The sequence below is a fragment of the Panonychus citri genome, unplaced genomic scaffold, assembly GCF_014898815.1.
Source record: "Panonychus citri isolate SS breed McGregor unplaced genomic scaffold, ASM1489881v1 Contig00050, whole genome shotgun sequence".
Taxonomy (NCBI): domain Eukaryota; kingdom Metazoa; phylum Arthropoda; class Arachnida; order Trombidiformes; family Tetranychidae; genus Panonychus; species Panonychus citri.
In genome coordinates this window covers 561,936-576,906 of record NW_026515455.1, presented here as the reverse complement: position 1 = coordinate 576,906, position 14,971 = coordinate 561,936, and the positions used below count along the sequence as shown (strand labels likewise).

Genomic DNA, 14,971 nt, shown 5'->3' with positions numbered 1-14,971 from the left:
CTGCTGGATTATTCGGTTGGTAATAGATGTTGGAAAGTATTTCCTTTTGGGATTGTCCAATTTCCATATGATCTGAGGTTGTATATTCTTTTCCTATATTGTTTATCAGCTGGTGTAATAACTTCAGGTTCAGCTTTAGCTTTGGCTTTTTGTTCGGGTTTTTGTAGTTTTTCCTCGGTTTTTTTGAGGTTTTCTTCCAACTTCTTTACATAAATCACCATTTCTTTGTATGTCTGTTAACACAATTGGTTCGAAAATTTGATCAGGAGGATAATCAGTTTTACTAATTGCCATATGCTTGAGTTTTCTTCTGATTTTATCATTTTTATCAGCGAAGAATCAACATCACATTTTTTAGTAAAATAAAATTCATTTATGTATTTAGGAAGTTTACTCTGGTTTGTGAGGGCCTAAAGATCAATTAAATCACTATCAGCAATGACCTTATCGTTGAATAACAGCCTATTATTGGCGTCATAATAATTACGTAATGCAAATTTCAAAGCTATATGAGTAATCAATTTTATTTTATCACTCGAAGTTTTAGCTGTTACAATTCCTGAACCTTTCATTGGTAATTGAGAGGTCTCAGTATCATTCATTTGGTAAGTTTTCTTTATTACTTCCATTGGATATTATTGTGTCTATCAATTGTATAGCAGCAGGAATAAGATAGTGTAGATATCCACCAGATTGTATCAGATGTTTTTTATGTCTCTTTTTATTTTTGTCATGGATGAAATCAACTATTGCGCGCTTGTGTCTTCGTAACTTTGGTTTAACGTCATCAGGAAGAGGTAGATTCTGGTGTACAACATTCATAACGATCTCATGGATTGCTTTATATATTTTGAGTCCTGTTTGAATTGGTCTGCTAGAAAGTCCTGTCGTAGCTTTTTCCCTTTCAACTTCATGTAGAGGTGAATAATGGGTAAACAGTCGGATAATTCTTGTGAAATCATATTTCATAAATGATGATGTTATGTTTGGCTTCCTTTCGAACTATGTTGGTCTGAACTCGCAAATGATCTGGAGTTCTTGGTGTAAGATCAATCTTTAAATAGCTGAATGGTTGCTTAGTTGCATCTTCATACGCTTTTATCAGTCTTGCGCTCTTGGTTGGATATATTTGTCTAGCTAAGCAGTGTATTTGTGATTTGTCTCTAGGATTTTTCATCAGTACCAAGTATTGACAATTCAAGCTTATTCCGCATGTGTTTACCCTGGTGGAAAATGTTTTGTACTATGAATATAACACTTATGTGGAGATGATGACTACCTTTAGTAAATAAATTTAGAAGTCTATTATCTCCTCCTAGTTCATTCATAAGATCATCAACAACAATCAAATCATAATTACTAGGATCTTCAATCAAACCTTCGTGATATTCAATTATACTGTCGCTCTCACTATAGCTTTCCTGCATTTGCCCATGACACCATACAATCTTAGGATTTGACTTAAGTTTCGAAAATGTGAATCTATGATTATCAATTAAAGACTTAACAAGTACAGTCTTCCCACTTGATGTTGGGCCTGCAACCATACACGTGAAAGGGTGAATAAAAGTAAAATAAGAGTTATTTTCTGAAACCATTTTTATTTTAATTGAATAATTTTATAAATGAAAGTTGTTACATCAAAACTTTTTTGTTATTCTTTATATATATTATGAAAATTATTCATTGGTTTTTCGTTTGATGACGTTACCATCTCCAGACAGATTTTCTACCTTCCAGTCCTCCTTGAGTTCACATCTTAATTGCATCAAAACGTATCCAAGAAGGTTTTTACCTGTCCAGTTGTGTGGCATATCAGCATTTGTGTCATCTTGATCGAATCCACAAGATAATGTTTTATCTTCTGCATCGCAATATATTAGGATAGTGTTACCTGTAGCAATTAATAGGCGTTTCAACTCCCAACATGCCCGGAACTTGGCTAAATAAGCAGTGAGAATATCATTGAATTCGATCTTTTTAAGATCCTTGTTAGCAGCGAGATAAGCAATGATTGAGTTGTACCATTTTTCGTCAATTTTGAACCTGAACGAGGTATCAGTTAAGGTGAATCTTGTGTAGTCACCTGACTTTGAGTTTATTTTAACAAATGGGGTTGGCTTTCTGATGTATTTTTCAGAAGCTTCACCATTAGTTTTTGAGACAGGTACTGAAAATTTTGAGAAATCCATTTCGATGATGTAGTTTTTTTTTGTTTGTTGTTTTTTCTAGAAAAAATTGATGTTATCAGTTGGAGAGTTAGACTGAAAATAAAAATACTGTGACAAGACTCTTCTTTTATACCACTTGATGGAAATAATTTCAAACATGCGCAAAAATAGATGTAAAACCAGTTTTCTTTAGCAATGAAAACGCCCTTTTCAATCTTTAGTTGTGCTTTCTTATACTTTTTCAACGCCTCTTTTTCCCTCTCATCTGCCTTTTGTGAAACAAAGACACGCCTCATTATACATGTTAAACCTATCTAAATACATGCATATGAATCCTAATTTGACCTTTTATCTTGCTTTTTCAGACAGATTATAGTCTTTCTATAAATAAAAGTTTAACGCAAATAATAATTTTTATTCTTTTTTATTTAGAGTTTTTAAAAAATCAATCTACATAGCCAAAAGGGCGTGTATCATTACCAATTATTCGTCTTTTTTCGGAGACTGCCCTGTAGATTTTCTCAAAATTCCGTGTTTCAACTGTATGTGTAAACTTGTCTGATACGATGTTACTTTGTGTTATGTTAACTCTTTGTTGGTCACCTCCTATGTAAGAATGCGCCATTTCAAGAAGTTTCTGTGTAGTTATGATGTCTAATGCCTTGGATGTGAGTCGTATCCCTTTTACTTTTATTATACTTTTAGTATCTTCTTGAGAGTTTATGACTTGGTATGCATAGTTTTTTGGGCCTAATGAAACAAAAAGATTACATTTCCAGCCAGGTTCAATCTCATCTGTCAATTGACCAAGATAGTCTCCGCATTGAATTTTCGGATCACCAGTTTTCTCTACAAACACAACTGAATCGGTGTCAAAATAGAGAACTCTACCTTGTCGATGTGACTCGATACGTTGTATCAAACGAAAAAGCTCTCTACGTGCGTATGCTGTGACAAAACTAGCGACTGCAATATTAGTCTTTCCAGGCGAAATTTTCTCCTTAGCTGACTCAATAAAACGATGTTGCAGCATAATAACTTCTTCAGAAGGTTCATGCATACCCAGAATCTCATTTTGCTCATCAGAAACGATACCCCATAGATCAGCGTAGTTTCTTACAAAGCTTGTTTTCGGTAAATTTGCAGTTTGCGCTAGTTTACCCCAAAAACTGTTCAACATAAGCTTTGCGATGCTTCGCCTTCCAGGATTCTTCTCGATAGAATTTGGATCCAACTCAACACCTTCAGCTGCTTTGTAGTCATTGATGTATTTTTGTTTATCGAATTCATTGGTAACCCATGAAGGCCAATCACTAGACTCTTGTTTTATTTTGAGCCACATTTTTACATACTCTGAAAAAAGTGTACCTGAATGTGGAGTCTTCCGATAATTGAGAACTTGATAGATCTTCATGATTTTATAGCCATATTTAACAGCTTCTTGGAGTTCGATGCTAGTCCAAGTGCTTGTCATAACTCTCTCCTCAGGTGAATGTGTGCATGATGTTTGAATGTTTTCGACTGCACACTTCATACACAAGGGAAATAATAACTTCTTGGATATTCTCATCGGCAGGACCCCAATGTTTAGCTTGGTAGGTGGAAGTACTTTACATTTGATGAATCCAAAGTAACTCCCGATATCTCGAAAATCTTCTTGGATGAGGAAAGGATGTCCGAGTGGATAGTCATATTCACGCAAGACGAATGGATATAATGATGTGAAATCTAAATATCTGATTACTTCATCTGAACTGCATTGATGAAAGAACTTGATGTTATTTGTTCTACCCCCATAAAAGCTTTCGCGGATATTTATTGACCCTACTTGTTTTATCTGATTGTAGTATGAGATACGAGAGCTGGTATATCTTTCTCTCTCATCAAACTCGTGTTCCCAGATCTCATGAAGAAGATAACCTCTATGCTGATAATATTCTTTTTTGAGCAAGACTCTTTGGTATAATGATTCAACCGTTAGTTCTTCGTCATTCATTGTAACTATCGTTGACCTATCCGGGTAGCATGCAGGACATCCATGGTAATAACATCCCCAAAATTCAAATACAGTATTATTACTTGGAATAAATCCGTCTGCGTAAAAAGGTCCAAGCCTCCATTCTCTTCTGATTTTTGTTCGAAGATCTTTTTGCATTAAATCTAACCACGCAGCGCCTTTAGTCGACTGTTTTCTCTCAGCATATCCTGAAAGAGGAGTGACTCCAAGGGTAAATGCTGGAAGCATGCGAGCTCTAAAGACCTCCATCGCTACTGAAGCTAACGTGAAACTTCTAGTTATTGGGTTAAGTCCAGTGATCGATTTAAACAAGTCAATGAAACGCATAATTGCTGTTTGAAGTATGAGGACATCTGATCTGCAGTATTCAATAATCTCAGTCTTAAAATTGAATACTGGGTCAGTCTTTATAGTCTCATAATACCATTTTTCAAGTTCAGCCTTCTGCGTCGGTTTGAGGAGAGTGGGTCATAAAAATCGATAGCTGGAAACACTCCAACATAATGCTGATTTTCTGGTGTGTTGAACTTATGTGGAAAATATCCCTTCTTCATTTCTTTGATGTTAAAGGATTTGCAGAGGGATGAAAGAGGCTGCATAAACAAACTCAAAGAGTCAATGAACTTTATATTCTCCATCTGTGAGTAAAGAATTTTTGACCCAGACATGATGACATTTGGGACTAGTAAAAATTTCCTTTTGAAAAAGTCTTGCATAATGAAATGACCATCATATCCTCTTTGATTATGTGCAATAACCTTTATCTGGATGGCGGTTCTTGAGTCATCTTCAGCTGCAGTTCGAGGAAGCATCTTATCATAGAGATAATTACAAAATTGTTCGACACACTCTGTTCCATACCATACATGTTCTTCATCACCACACATTTCACAATCTCTAAGGTTCCTTACTAAAGTTTTTTCATCAGTACATGATGTGCACATTGTCCTGCTTATCAACAAATTTGGCTGATGTGTCAGGATATTTGTATTGTCTGTCTTGGTGATCTGCATTGATTCTATGTCATAACAAATTAATATCCATGGTTTTACGTCATCGTCGATGAGATGTTCGAGGTTTGCTGGTTTGACATGACAGTAGTGTGGGCTTGCACGGTAGCCTACATCACAGAAATTGCAAGTATAAACATCACAAACATGATCACCTGCTGTTGTGTCATATTGAACCCAGCAGGTAAAACATTTTCTAATGCGACCACAAACACCATTCTGTTTATGCTGATCAAAGCAGTGTTGAGAATTCAAATCAACATTACACTCACTGCAAGTAATTCTTTGGATGAATACACATGCCTTAACTGAACGACATTTTTTACATGATCCTTTACAATAATGTGTATCTTTGCTGGTTTTAGCCCAACAATTGAAACAAAAATAGTCACAGTCCATGTACCCAGTTATTGATGTGATGAGGTTGAAGTGTGGTGGTTCGCTGTATTCTAAAACAATTTTATGTTCAACATCAGTGCCGGAAAACAGTTTCAATTGTGTCTTTTGATCAATAACGACAATTTGATAAGATGGTAGTAAGCTTTGAATCTCGGAAATTTTCTGTATGTCCAATGGTGAACTAACATCTACTTGCATGTTCATGAATAAATTTGCGGCTAGAGCAACTTGTTTATTTTTAGATCGTCTTAAGCTATCCCAGAATTGTTTATTGTCTTTACATATAACTTCATCGACGTAAGCTTTCCCAGCAGCAATAGCCATGTATCCACACTTGTAGTCATCATTTGTAATCAAGAAAACACTTCTCTTCTTTTGTGCTCTCTCAGCGCCTGATAAGAGTTTCGAAACCCTTGCCCTTGCTCCTCCTGAAATGGACTTGACTATTTGAACTTTTATTTCAAAAACTCCATCATCTAGGAAATTTCCTGCTGATTGTGCTAGTGCATAGGCTCTATCAAGAAACTCCTGTGGATTGAAGTTTTTCTTGAGGAATGAGACATAAAGTTCACGGTTTTCTTGCGGATTACGAAATGTTATAAAGATCCTGTCATTTGAATTGGCATCTTCTATCAGTTTGGAAACAAATCTTTCATAGGCTGTATCTATTGCGTGCGATAAGCGCGAAATATCAACACCGGACGAGCAGTTGTTGTTGAGCCTAGCGCGAAGAAGTTTGGTCATTGAATGGAAGTTCGCATTTGTTCTCCATGGCTGTTCATCTACAATCTCAAACTCTATTTCTCTTTCCCTTGGTCTTGAATGAAGAATAGAATCATCACCTTGACCACCTCCCTGTTGAGAAAAATCTTGTTTAGATCTGGAAGTGTTGTCTTGAGCGCAAGTTGAAGAGAAAGACGAAGACTGTGAAGAGTTACAAGTTGAACATGTATCGCAAGTTGAACATGAGCTTGAAGAAAGACGAAGACTGTGAAGAGTTGCAAGTTGAACATGAGCTTGAAGAGAAAGACGAAGACTGTGAAGAGTTGCAAGTTGAACATGTATCGCAAGTTGAACATGAGCTTGAAGAGAAAGACGAAGACTGTGAAGAGTTGCAAGTTGAACATGTATCGCAAGTTGAACATGAGCTTGAAGAGAAAGACGAAGACTGTGAAGAGTTGCAAGTTGAACATGTATCGCAAGTTGAACATGAGCTTGAAGTAGAAGACGATGAAGAGCGATGAGTTGATTGCGCTATATCTTGAGATGAGTGACCGACATCATATTGTTCATTGGAAGCACAAGAGTGTACAAGAGATGTAGAACCAGAACTGCTAGAATGGTTATCAGTATAATAAATAGCATCCGGTTGCTTCTGAATTGATTGAGAAAGGATTTGTCCTGTCGCTATTTCATTAATCACACCAGTAGCTGATAAATCTAACATACTAACCTCCTCTGCTTCTGTTTCACCTTCTATCCCTAAGTTGATACATATGTCATCATCGTCTTGATTTTCCATATACATATCTAGTTCTTCTTCATCGTTTTTAACATAGTAGTTTTTACATATCTCGTCGTCTTCATCACATTCCATACAAGCATCAAGTCCATGGTTTATCGAATCAGCGCAATTTTGGTTATCTGGAATCACAAATCTTCTGCAGATTTCATCGTATTCTTGCTCCATTTCCTCATTTAGAATTTGGAAGGCTCGTGTTAAGTCCATGTTAACTGGTGATAAAGAAAAGTGTTAATATTAGGAAAAAAAAAACTAACATGTAAAATCCCCCATAGACAATACATGTAAAATTCCCCATAGAGAATACATGCAAAATTCCCCATAGAGAATACATGGTAAATTTCTAAGTTAAAAACTAAGTCGCTTGAAAAAAAAGTTTCATTATAACTTTGCTAGCCTATATTAATCAGCGCAGTGAGTTGGACTTGCAGCCGAAAATTTTTTGAGATTGTTTATAAAAAAAGGCGGGAAAATTAAACCCATAGAACCTTAATGGTAACTTAGATAGAGAAAAATAAGAAAAAGAAAAGGGGGTGGAGACTTTTTTTACCTTTTGAATGTTGGTGTGGTTGCTATGGTTACGGGTTACTATGGTTACTGTTGTGTTGATTGTTAATTGTTAATTGTTAATTGTTGATTGTTGATTGTTGTTAATTGTTGATTCTGTTGATTGTTGATTGTTGATTGTTGTTAATTGTTGTTGATTGTTAATTGTTGTGATTGTGTTGATTGTGTTGATTGTGTTGATTGTGTTGATTGTTGATTCTGTTGATTGTTGATTGTTGTTGATTGTTAATTGTTGTGTTGATTGTTAATTGTTGTGTTGATTGTTAATTGTTGATTGTTGTGTTGTTGATTCTGTTGGTTCTGTTGATTCTGTTGTGATTGTTTTGAATGTTGAAAGTAAACTGAATATACTATAGTAAATAGCATGCAGTAAATGCTGAAGGATGATAAAGATGATTGTTTCTATGACTTCAGTACATTTCAATAGAAAAAGATTAACTCCCATTCACTTTCATTGCTTTCAATACATTTTACTGCTTTTCAATAGATTAGGTTTAAAAAAGATTAACTCTGAAAAGATTAATTTCGAGAAGATTAACTTTCTTAAAAAGATTATTTTTAAAAAGTTTATCTCTTCCAATTTTCTCTTTTTTCATTCTTCTAGTAAAGAGATTAACTTAAAACAGATTATAAGATGAAGATGATACTTCAGCTTCCACTGTACTAACAAGTGAGAGAGAGTCTTTTTGCTTTACTATGGGAGGGAGATAGGAAAGGGAGCTCTACGAGTGAGATGGAAGACAAGAGGTGGAGTTTAACGAGTGAGCATTTCTGAGTATAAAACCCAAGATCTTGAACAGTAAAGATTGTCAGTATTCATCTATCTCTTGCTCTTGCTCTTGCTCTTACTCTTACTCTCACTCTCTTACTCTTACTCTTACTCTCTTACTCTTACTCTCTTATACTCTCTCTCGCTCTCAATATGTCTTCTCTACCTCCATCACCCTCCAATCTTGCTTCCCTCATCATGTCTTCGGCTACCTTTGCCGACCTCTTTGGCCCGATAGCTCCTGCTGCCGCTCCAGTCTCTCCTTCACCACCACTAAGCCACCATTATGCTCCTTCGGTCGTGGCTCGATCCCTCGACGCCACTAGAAGGGCAGCCCTTGCAGACCCATACAGTCTGCAAGGGTCTGTTCCCTTGGCCGAGGTGATCAACCTCCTCAACTCTCTTCGTGTCTCAATTGATGAGAATGGGGATCCAGCTGCAGCCTCATCTTATCTGGTGGAAGCAGCGGATCAGATGATTGACTTTTATGGTCAGGATCCAACCTCAGCAGCTGAACCTGAACCCGAACCTGAACCCGAACCTGAACCAGAACCAGCATCCACGACCACCATCACCATTGACTCGACCATCACTCTTGACTCGACCATCACCCTTGACTCGACCATGACCGACCCCAACTACTCCACCATCACCGATCCCTCTGTCTCCATCACCCTTGACTCTATCTCCTCTACTTCCCTTGGCCCAATGTCATCCTTTTCCTCCATCTCCACCCATGAGAGTGACTGGTCCACAGTCTCTGATCACTCAGAGATTGGGATCGAGTCATCTCCATCATCATCATATTCACCGGCTTCACCTGTTCCCCTCCACTCCACTCCCATCAAGAAAACCCCAACCCGAACTCTCCCTATCATCCCTCAAGTTATTCACTTCTCCCCCTGTAAGAAGCGCGCACATAATGACTCTTTCGAGCTCATTCAGTGTCCCAAGCGTCTTCGAATTATAACTTTGCTTCCTTCAAATAAAAATTAAATTTGAAAATTAAAACTTTAATTGTCTTTTCTTTTTTCTTTTTTCGGGTTCTTAACTTACCTTAATTTGATTATAATCCTTTGGAACTTAATCACTTTTCTTTATTTTAACTTTTTCCATTGGCTTAACTTAATCTTGCACTTTTCTTTTAAAACTTAGCCTTTAGCTTTATTTAAGCTTTTTTCCTTCATTAACATTTGGTATTCACCTATACTTTCATTCATCACCCCTAACAACATTAAGCTCCTCCCTTTTTAACGTTTAGACACATCTTACTACTAATGATGAATTGTAATATAAAAAGTTAAAAATTGATTGTGTTCAACGATTTGTGCAAAGTTTAATTTAATTATCGTAGTTTTATTGGTGTGAATTGAATTTTTATTGATCAAACAATTAACCATTAATGTGAACAATTTAATCGTTGGGATATTAGATTGTTACCATAAATAGTCTTAAATCGGTCAACTGATTAGGTATCAAAAGTTATCTTTACTTGATTATCATTAATTGCGCGAATGATTAAGAAAGTGGTTGCAAACTCAAAGTCTTTGGCTGTACATCAGAAAATCAATTGTTCTGCCAATTTATCAGATTCGAGTTTTTTATTTAAACAATCATCCTAATTAATCACAATAAACAATTGTACGATTGTATAAATCGAAACAATTTATTTAAATGAGCGATTAGATCAATTTGTAATCTCTATCAGATGATTACAATAACAGTTAATTCAGTTTCATCAATCTTAATTACATTCCTATCGATGGTTACTAGTTGATGACTAAATCAAAATTCAATTCCTTAGGTAACTAAATAATGAGACTCAAGTGTTAAAAGGTTAGTTGATTCTGATTTGACACTAAAACACTGTAATTAAAGTCACAATTAATTAACTATCATCAAGTTTATACGAGTAATCAATGCATGTATATGAACATGATATTAGCTAACAATGTAAGATATTGAGACCAAGTTAAAGGATTAAGAGTTATTGATTAAGTCTAATTAGTACATTGTAATGATGATAATAATGCAATCGATTTTGAAATCTTTACATTCAAAGAAGCAGATTAACTAAATCAATTTTTCAATTTCTATTATGGTTTGATGATTGATGTATCTAAGGAAACAATCAATCAATTAAAATTGATTCAATTTATCATTTTATGCAAAAAGATTAAAATATAAATGAATATGAGTAAATAAAATTATGGAAGGCACAATCGACTTCAAATATTAAAAGAATTACAAGTTTTCATCAATCAAATGAAGATGAAAAGACCAGATAATATTCAGAATAAGATTGAACCTAATTATTGAACATTATGAACAAGACTACGAGGATTCTATGGGATATTTTTGTTTCCGAAAACTTAGCCCGAGGGAAGGAATAACTTTTGTACCGAACAGAGATTTAGGTCAAAAATGCTTCGTAATTTGACTCAGTTGAACGTCGATCGTTCGAAGTCTCTTGTTGATTGTCCATCCTTAAGATGACCTGAAGAGAATGACGATTCGTTAATCACAATCGAGTTACTCGGCTAATTTTAATTTGTTAATGACAATCACTCGACAAGGACATTATAAGGATATGATATTTTAACAATTGCAATCAATGATGTGATTAACTATTTATTCAGGTTAATTTAACTTTTTATGTTGATAAATAATTTACCTGATGAAATGACAACTTTACTTGTGTCAAGTTTCTGGTTAACCATTTTCACTAAACTTTTCTGTTTTCATTTGTTTACAAAGTTAATGAGCTAATCTAATTTTGTATCCAATTGATCAGTTAATCGATTTCATCAACGACTGAAACTTCATTCTGAGCCTTCGCAACCCTGTTAATTAATGATTAGCAATCAACGACTTTATTATTCTAAATCCGTTGATGATTGAGAATCTTCATGGTTGCTCTTTACTTACGTGCTATTATTAATAAATATTGTCAATACCTGGATTGCGATTCTAATCAATACTTTAATTCATTTGGAATTATGTTTGATTATTTTACTATTTGAAGTGAAAAAATTCAATTATCGATTAACGTGTTGATAATTACAAACAGAGTGAATCATCAAGGAGATTGAATTTAACATTGATTGTTAGCGTTGAAGGAAAATGATTCAATTTGATTATAAGATAACATTGATGCTTGAAATTGATTAATTTAATCAATTTTAATAGATTAATCTATCATTTTCTACAAACTCATTAATTATGGATGAATAGGAATCAATAAAATTGTCGTAGACACAATTGACTCCAAGTATCGAATTCATAAAAGTTTTTATTAATCAAATGGAGATGGACAGATCTTATAATATGATTAGTATGTTAAAGGAGATAATTAAAGTTTTTTATGCTAAATTGTTACAATTAGCGTACAAAATCTCAGGTTTACCTGGTGAAAGTGACAGTTTTGCCTGTACAACTGAAAACTTCAAACAATTAGAGAAAATTTCATATTTATTATTGAATACTCGACGAGGATATTCACAGAATTTAACTGAACCAATTCCGATTAAATTGAAAATTTGCAACAATTTGTTTCGTCTGATTACTGTCATATTGATTACTCGTATACTCATCGCCTTAAATACTAACGATTATCAAAATATTATCGCTGATCCAGTCATAGGAAAAAATCATCACGATGTATTCTTGTTTTGGTTGCATTAACGACCATTATGACCTTTTTACTTCGTGAATTTATATTAAATGCTGAAGAAAACGGAAGATACTTTTTAACGTTGAGTCGTATCAACGAACTGATCATCGGGCACAATTTACTATTTCTAAAATTGAATAGATCTCAGCTTGGATTTCACGAAAAAATATTGACATTTTATAGCCTTTTTAGCACTCGATTTTTTTAGATTTTTATTGATAGGTTTCTTAAGCGTTTCAGGCTATTTGGCTGCGGAATTTTATTTCAAGGTATTGGTGATCAGTCAACAATCAATTAATCAACTTTTCTAATTTAATTCTGTGTTTTAATTGTCAACAGACTCAAAAACTACATACTCATTTAATACGACTTTTGTATAATTCAAAGAGTGATCATGTAACTAGTTTTAAGGTAAAAACTTGTCAATCGATAATCGAAGGTCAATTGTTCTAATGTCCATTGTTAGTCTCTAGGTTTACTTGATCGTTTATTGCATCCATCAAACGGAGTTTCTGTCGGTGATCTGTTGGTAGTTAAGAAAGATTTCATTGTTTTCGTAAGTTTAAACTGATTGTTTGTGATTAAATCGATATTCATTTGAATTTTTGTTATTCCAATTTTTAAGTACATCCTGGAAAGCGCAAGTTTCATCATGCTGTTGACTTGTAACTTGCGATCAGTTACTGGAATCTAAGTAAGGATACAATCCCTTTCTCAGGTATCGCCTTTACATTGAACTGTTAGCGTCCATTTGTATTATCTTGGTTCATCACATATCAACTTGTAGGTTTATTGAAATCAATGAGATATTATCGATGTTCAGGCTTAAATCAATACTAAATTATACTGAAAAGTTTGAGTAAATCTGAAATTCATTTGATTATTTTACCGATATTGAAAGTTAATAATTCAATCATCGATCAACATAAACGTGTGGATACAAAGTAAATCATTAAGCTGTACGTATTGATAATTTAATTTAATTGTATTAGTAAGAATGATACTCGAATCATATATTTTTTCATATAAAATGATACGAATCAATGAATCTAAGTGTAGATACAATTGAATTGAGAAGCTAAAAGTCGATTCATATGATGTTGATTGTTAATCAAACTTAGTCTTCACCTGACAACATGGATAAATTTAGAAAGATGATTAAAATTGGTTCCAATAAATTGTTTCAATTATCACACCAAGTACTAGGTTTACCTGGTGAAAATGATGATATTACCTGTGCAATTAAATATTTTAAAGAGTTAGAGAAAATGTCATATTTACTTTTAATCACCCGTCGAGGGTATTCACAGAACTTTGCTCATCCAATTCCAACTAAACTGAAAGTTCTGACCAATTTATTTCGTTTGTTATCTGTAATATTAATTGCTCGCTTAATAGTTACCAGTAAAACGGCTGATTATCAAGCTATACTCGCCGATCCGGTAATTGGGATAAACGACCATGACCAATTGGTTTCTGTTACTGCAATTCTCATAACTCTGGGGTTCACAGTTCGTGAATTCATATTATATGCTGAAGAGAACGGAAAGTTCATTTTATCGTACAGTCGAATCAGCGAAATTATCAGCAATTCCGCTTCACAATCCAGACTATTGAGTGAATCTCAGATTCAATCGAACACAAAACTGTTGATATTATTCAGCAAAATGTTTACACGAGGAACGAAAATAGCAATATCGGTTGTATTGGGTCAAGTTTTAGTCAGAATTTTCAATCCGGAGCTTTTTTCATCTAGTATGTTGGTTGTTTCATCATTCTGGCTGATTATCGAAGCGCTGGTCGCCACAATCAATCTTTGCAGCGGAGTCATGGAGTTTCACAATCAATTCATTGTCCTTTTAATTTACTATTTAGACTTGAATTCATTGAATCATTTATGCAAATCGCATTTAACATTACCAAATGATTGTCAGCGTATGCGTTTCATTAATTATTCAACGATTAAATTTTTTAATGAATTGGATTTAGTTTATTTTGATATTAAGTATACTTTGCTCAGCTTGCTTATGTTAGGATCACTTTTGGGAACTTTCAACCTTTTTTTTGGACTGATTATTACCATCGTGTCGGTCGTATTTTCTAAAATTATAGCGTGTGGTGGTTTATTACTAATTTTTGCTGGGATTTCGGGTTATTTAGCAGCGGGATTTGTTTCCAAGGTAACAATGAGAAGCTTGACAATAAATATGAAAACTTAAATAATCGAGTTCTGAACCTCAATTGCTTATATTAATAGACTCAAGAGCTGCACACAAATATAGCGAGGCTTTTGTATACTTCAAGAATCGATGGTCTAGTTACTAATTTTAAGGTAAGAGCGTATCAATCGAAGGTCAATTATTTTAATGTCAATTGTTAGTCTCTAGGTTTACTTGATCGTTTATTGAATCCATCAAACGGAGTTTCTGTCGGTGATCTGTTGGTAGTTAAGAAAGATTTCATTGTTTTCGTAAGTGTAAACTGATTGTTTGTGATTAAATCGATATTCATTTGAATTTTTGTTATTCCAATTTTTAAGTACATCCTGAAAAGCGCAAGTTTCGTCATGTTGTTAACTTGTAACTTTCGATCTGTTGTAGAACCTTAGCGTATTGTTTATCATTTACTCGTTTATCTCCAATTACGTGTGTGTCATATTCATGAGATTTAAGATCGAAGAAAAACTAATCGAACCAATTTTCTGATCAAATAATTCTATTCGAATTGGTTATTACTCGTATTTAGATGGCATCATGCTTGCCTCTGTGTGTTAATTGTTATCATTGTAACTGAGCAAATTCAAAAATTATGATTAAATAAAAATGTTTTAGTTTGGCTATCAA

General features: G+C 34.2%; 2 protein-coding genes across 2 annotated transcripts in view; both read left to right on the top strand.

Moving 5' to 3' along the window:
* LOC128385667 (synapsin-like) overlaps positions 1 to 14,971 on the top strand; it is a gene marked incomplete at its 5' end in the record, with an annotated part of 38,302 nt that overhangs the window by 9,631 nt on the left and 13,700 nt on the right. The window lies entirely within an intron of this gene.
* Positions 13,342 to 14,898, top strand: LOC128385732 (uncharacterized). The gene is made up of 3 exons (XM_053344631.1): positions 13,342 to 14,460; positions 14,509 to 14,598; positions 14,668 to 14,898. The coding sequence occupies exon 1, from the start codon at positions 13,397 to 13,399 to the stop codon at positions 14,345 to 14,347; it is 951 nt and encodes a 316-aa protein (XP_053200606.1). The 5' UTR covers positions 13,342 to 13,396; the 3' UTR covers positions 14,348 to 14,460; positions 14,509 to 14,598; positions 14,668 to 14,898.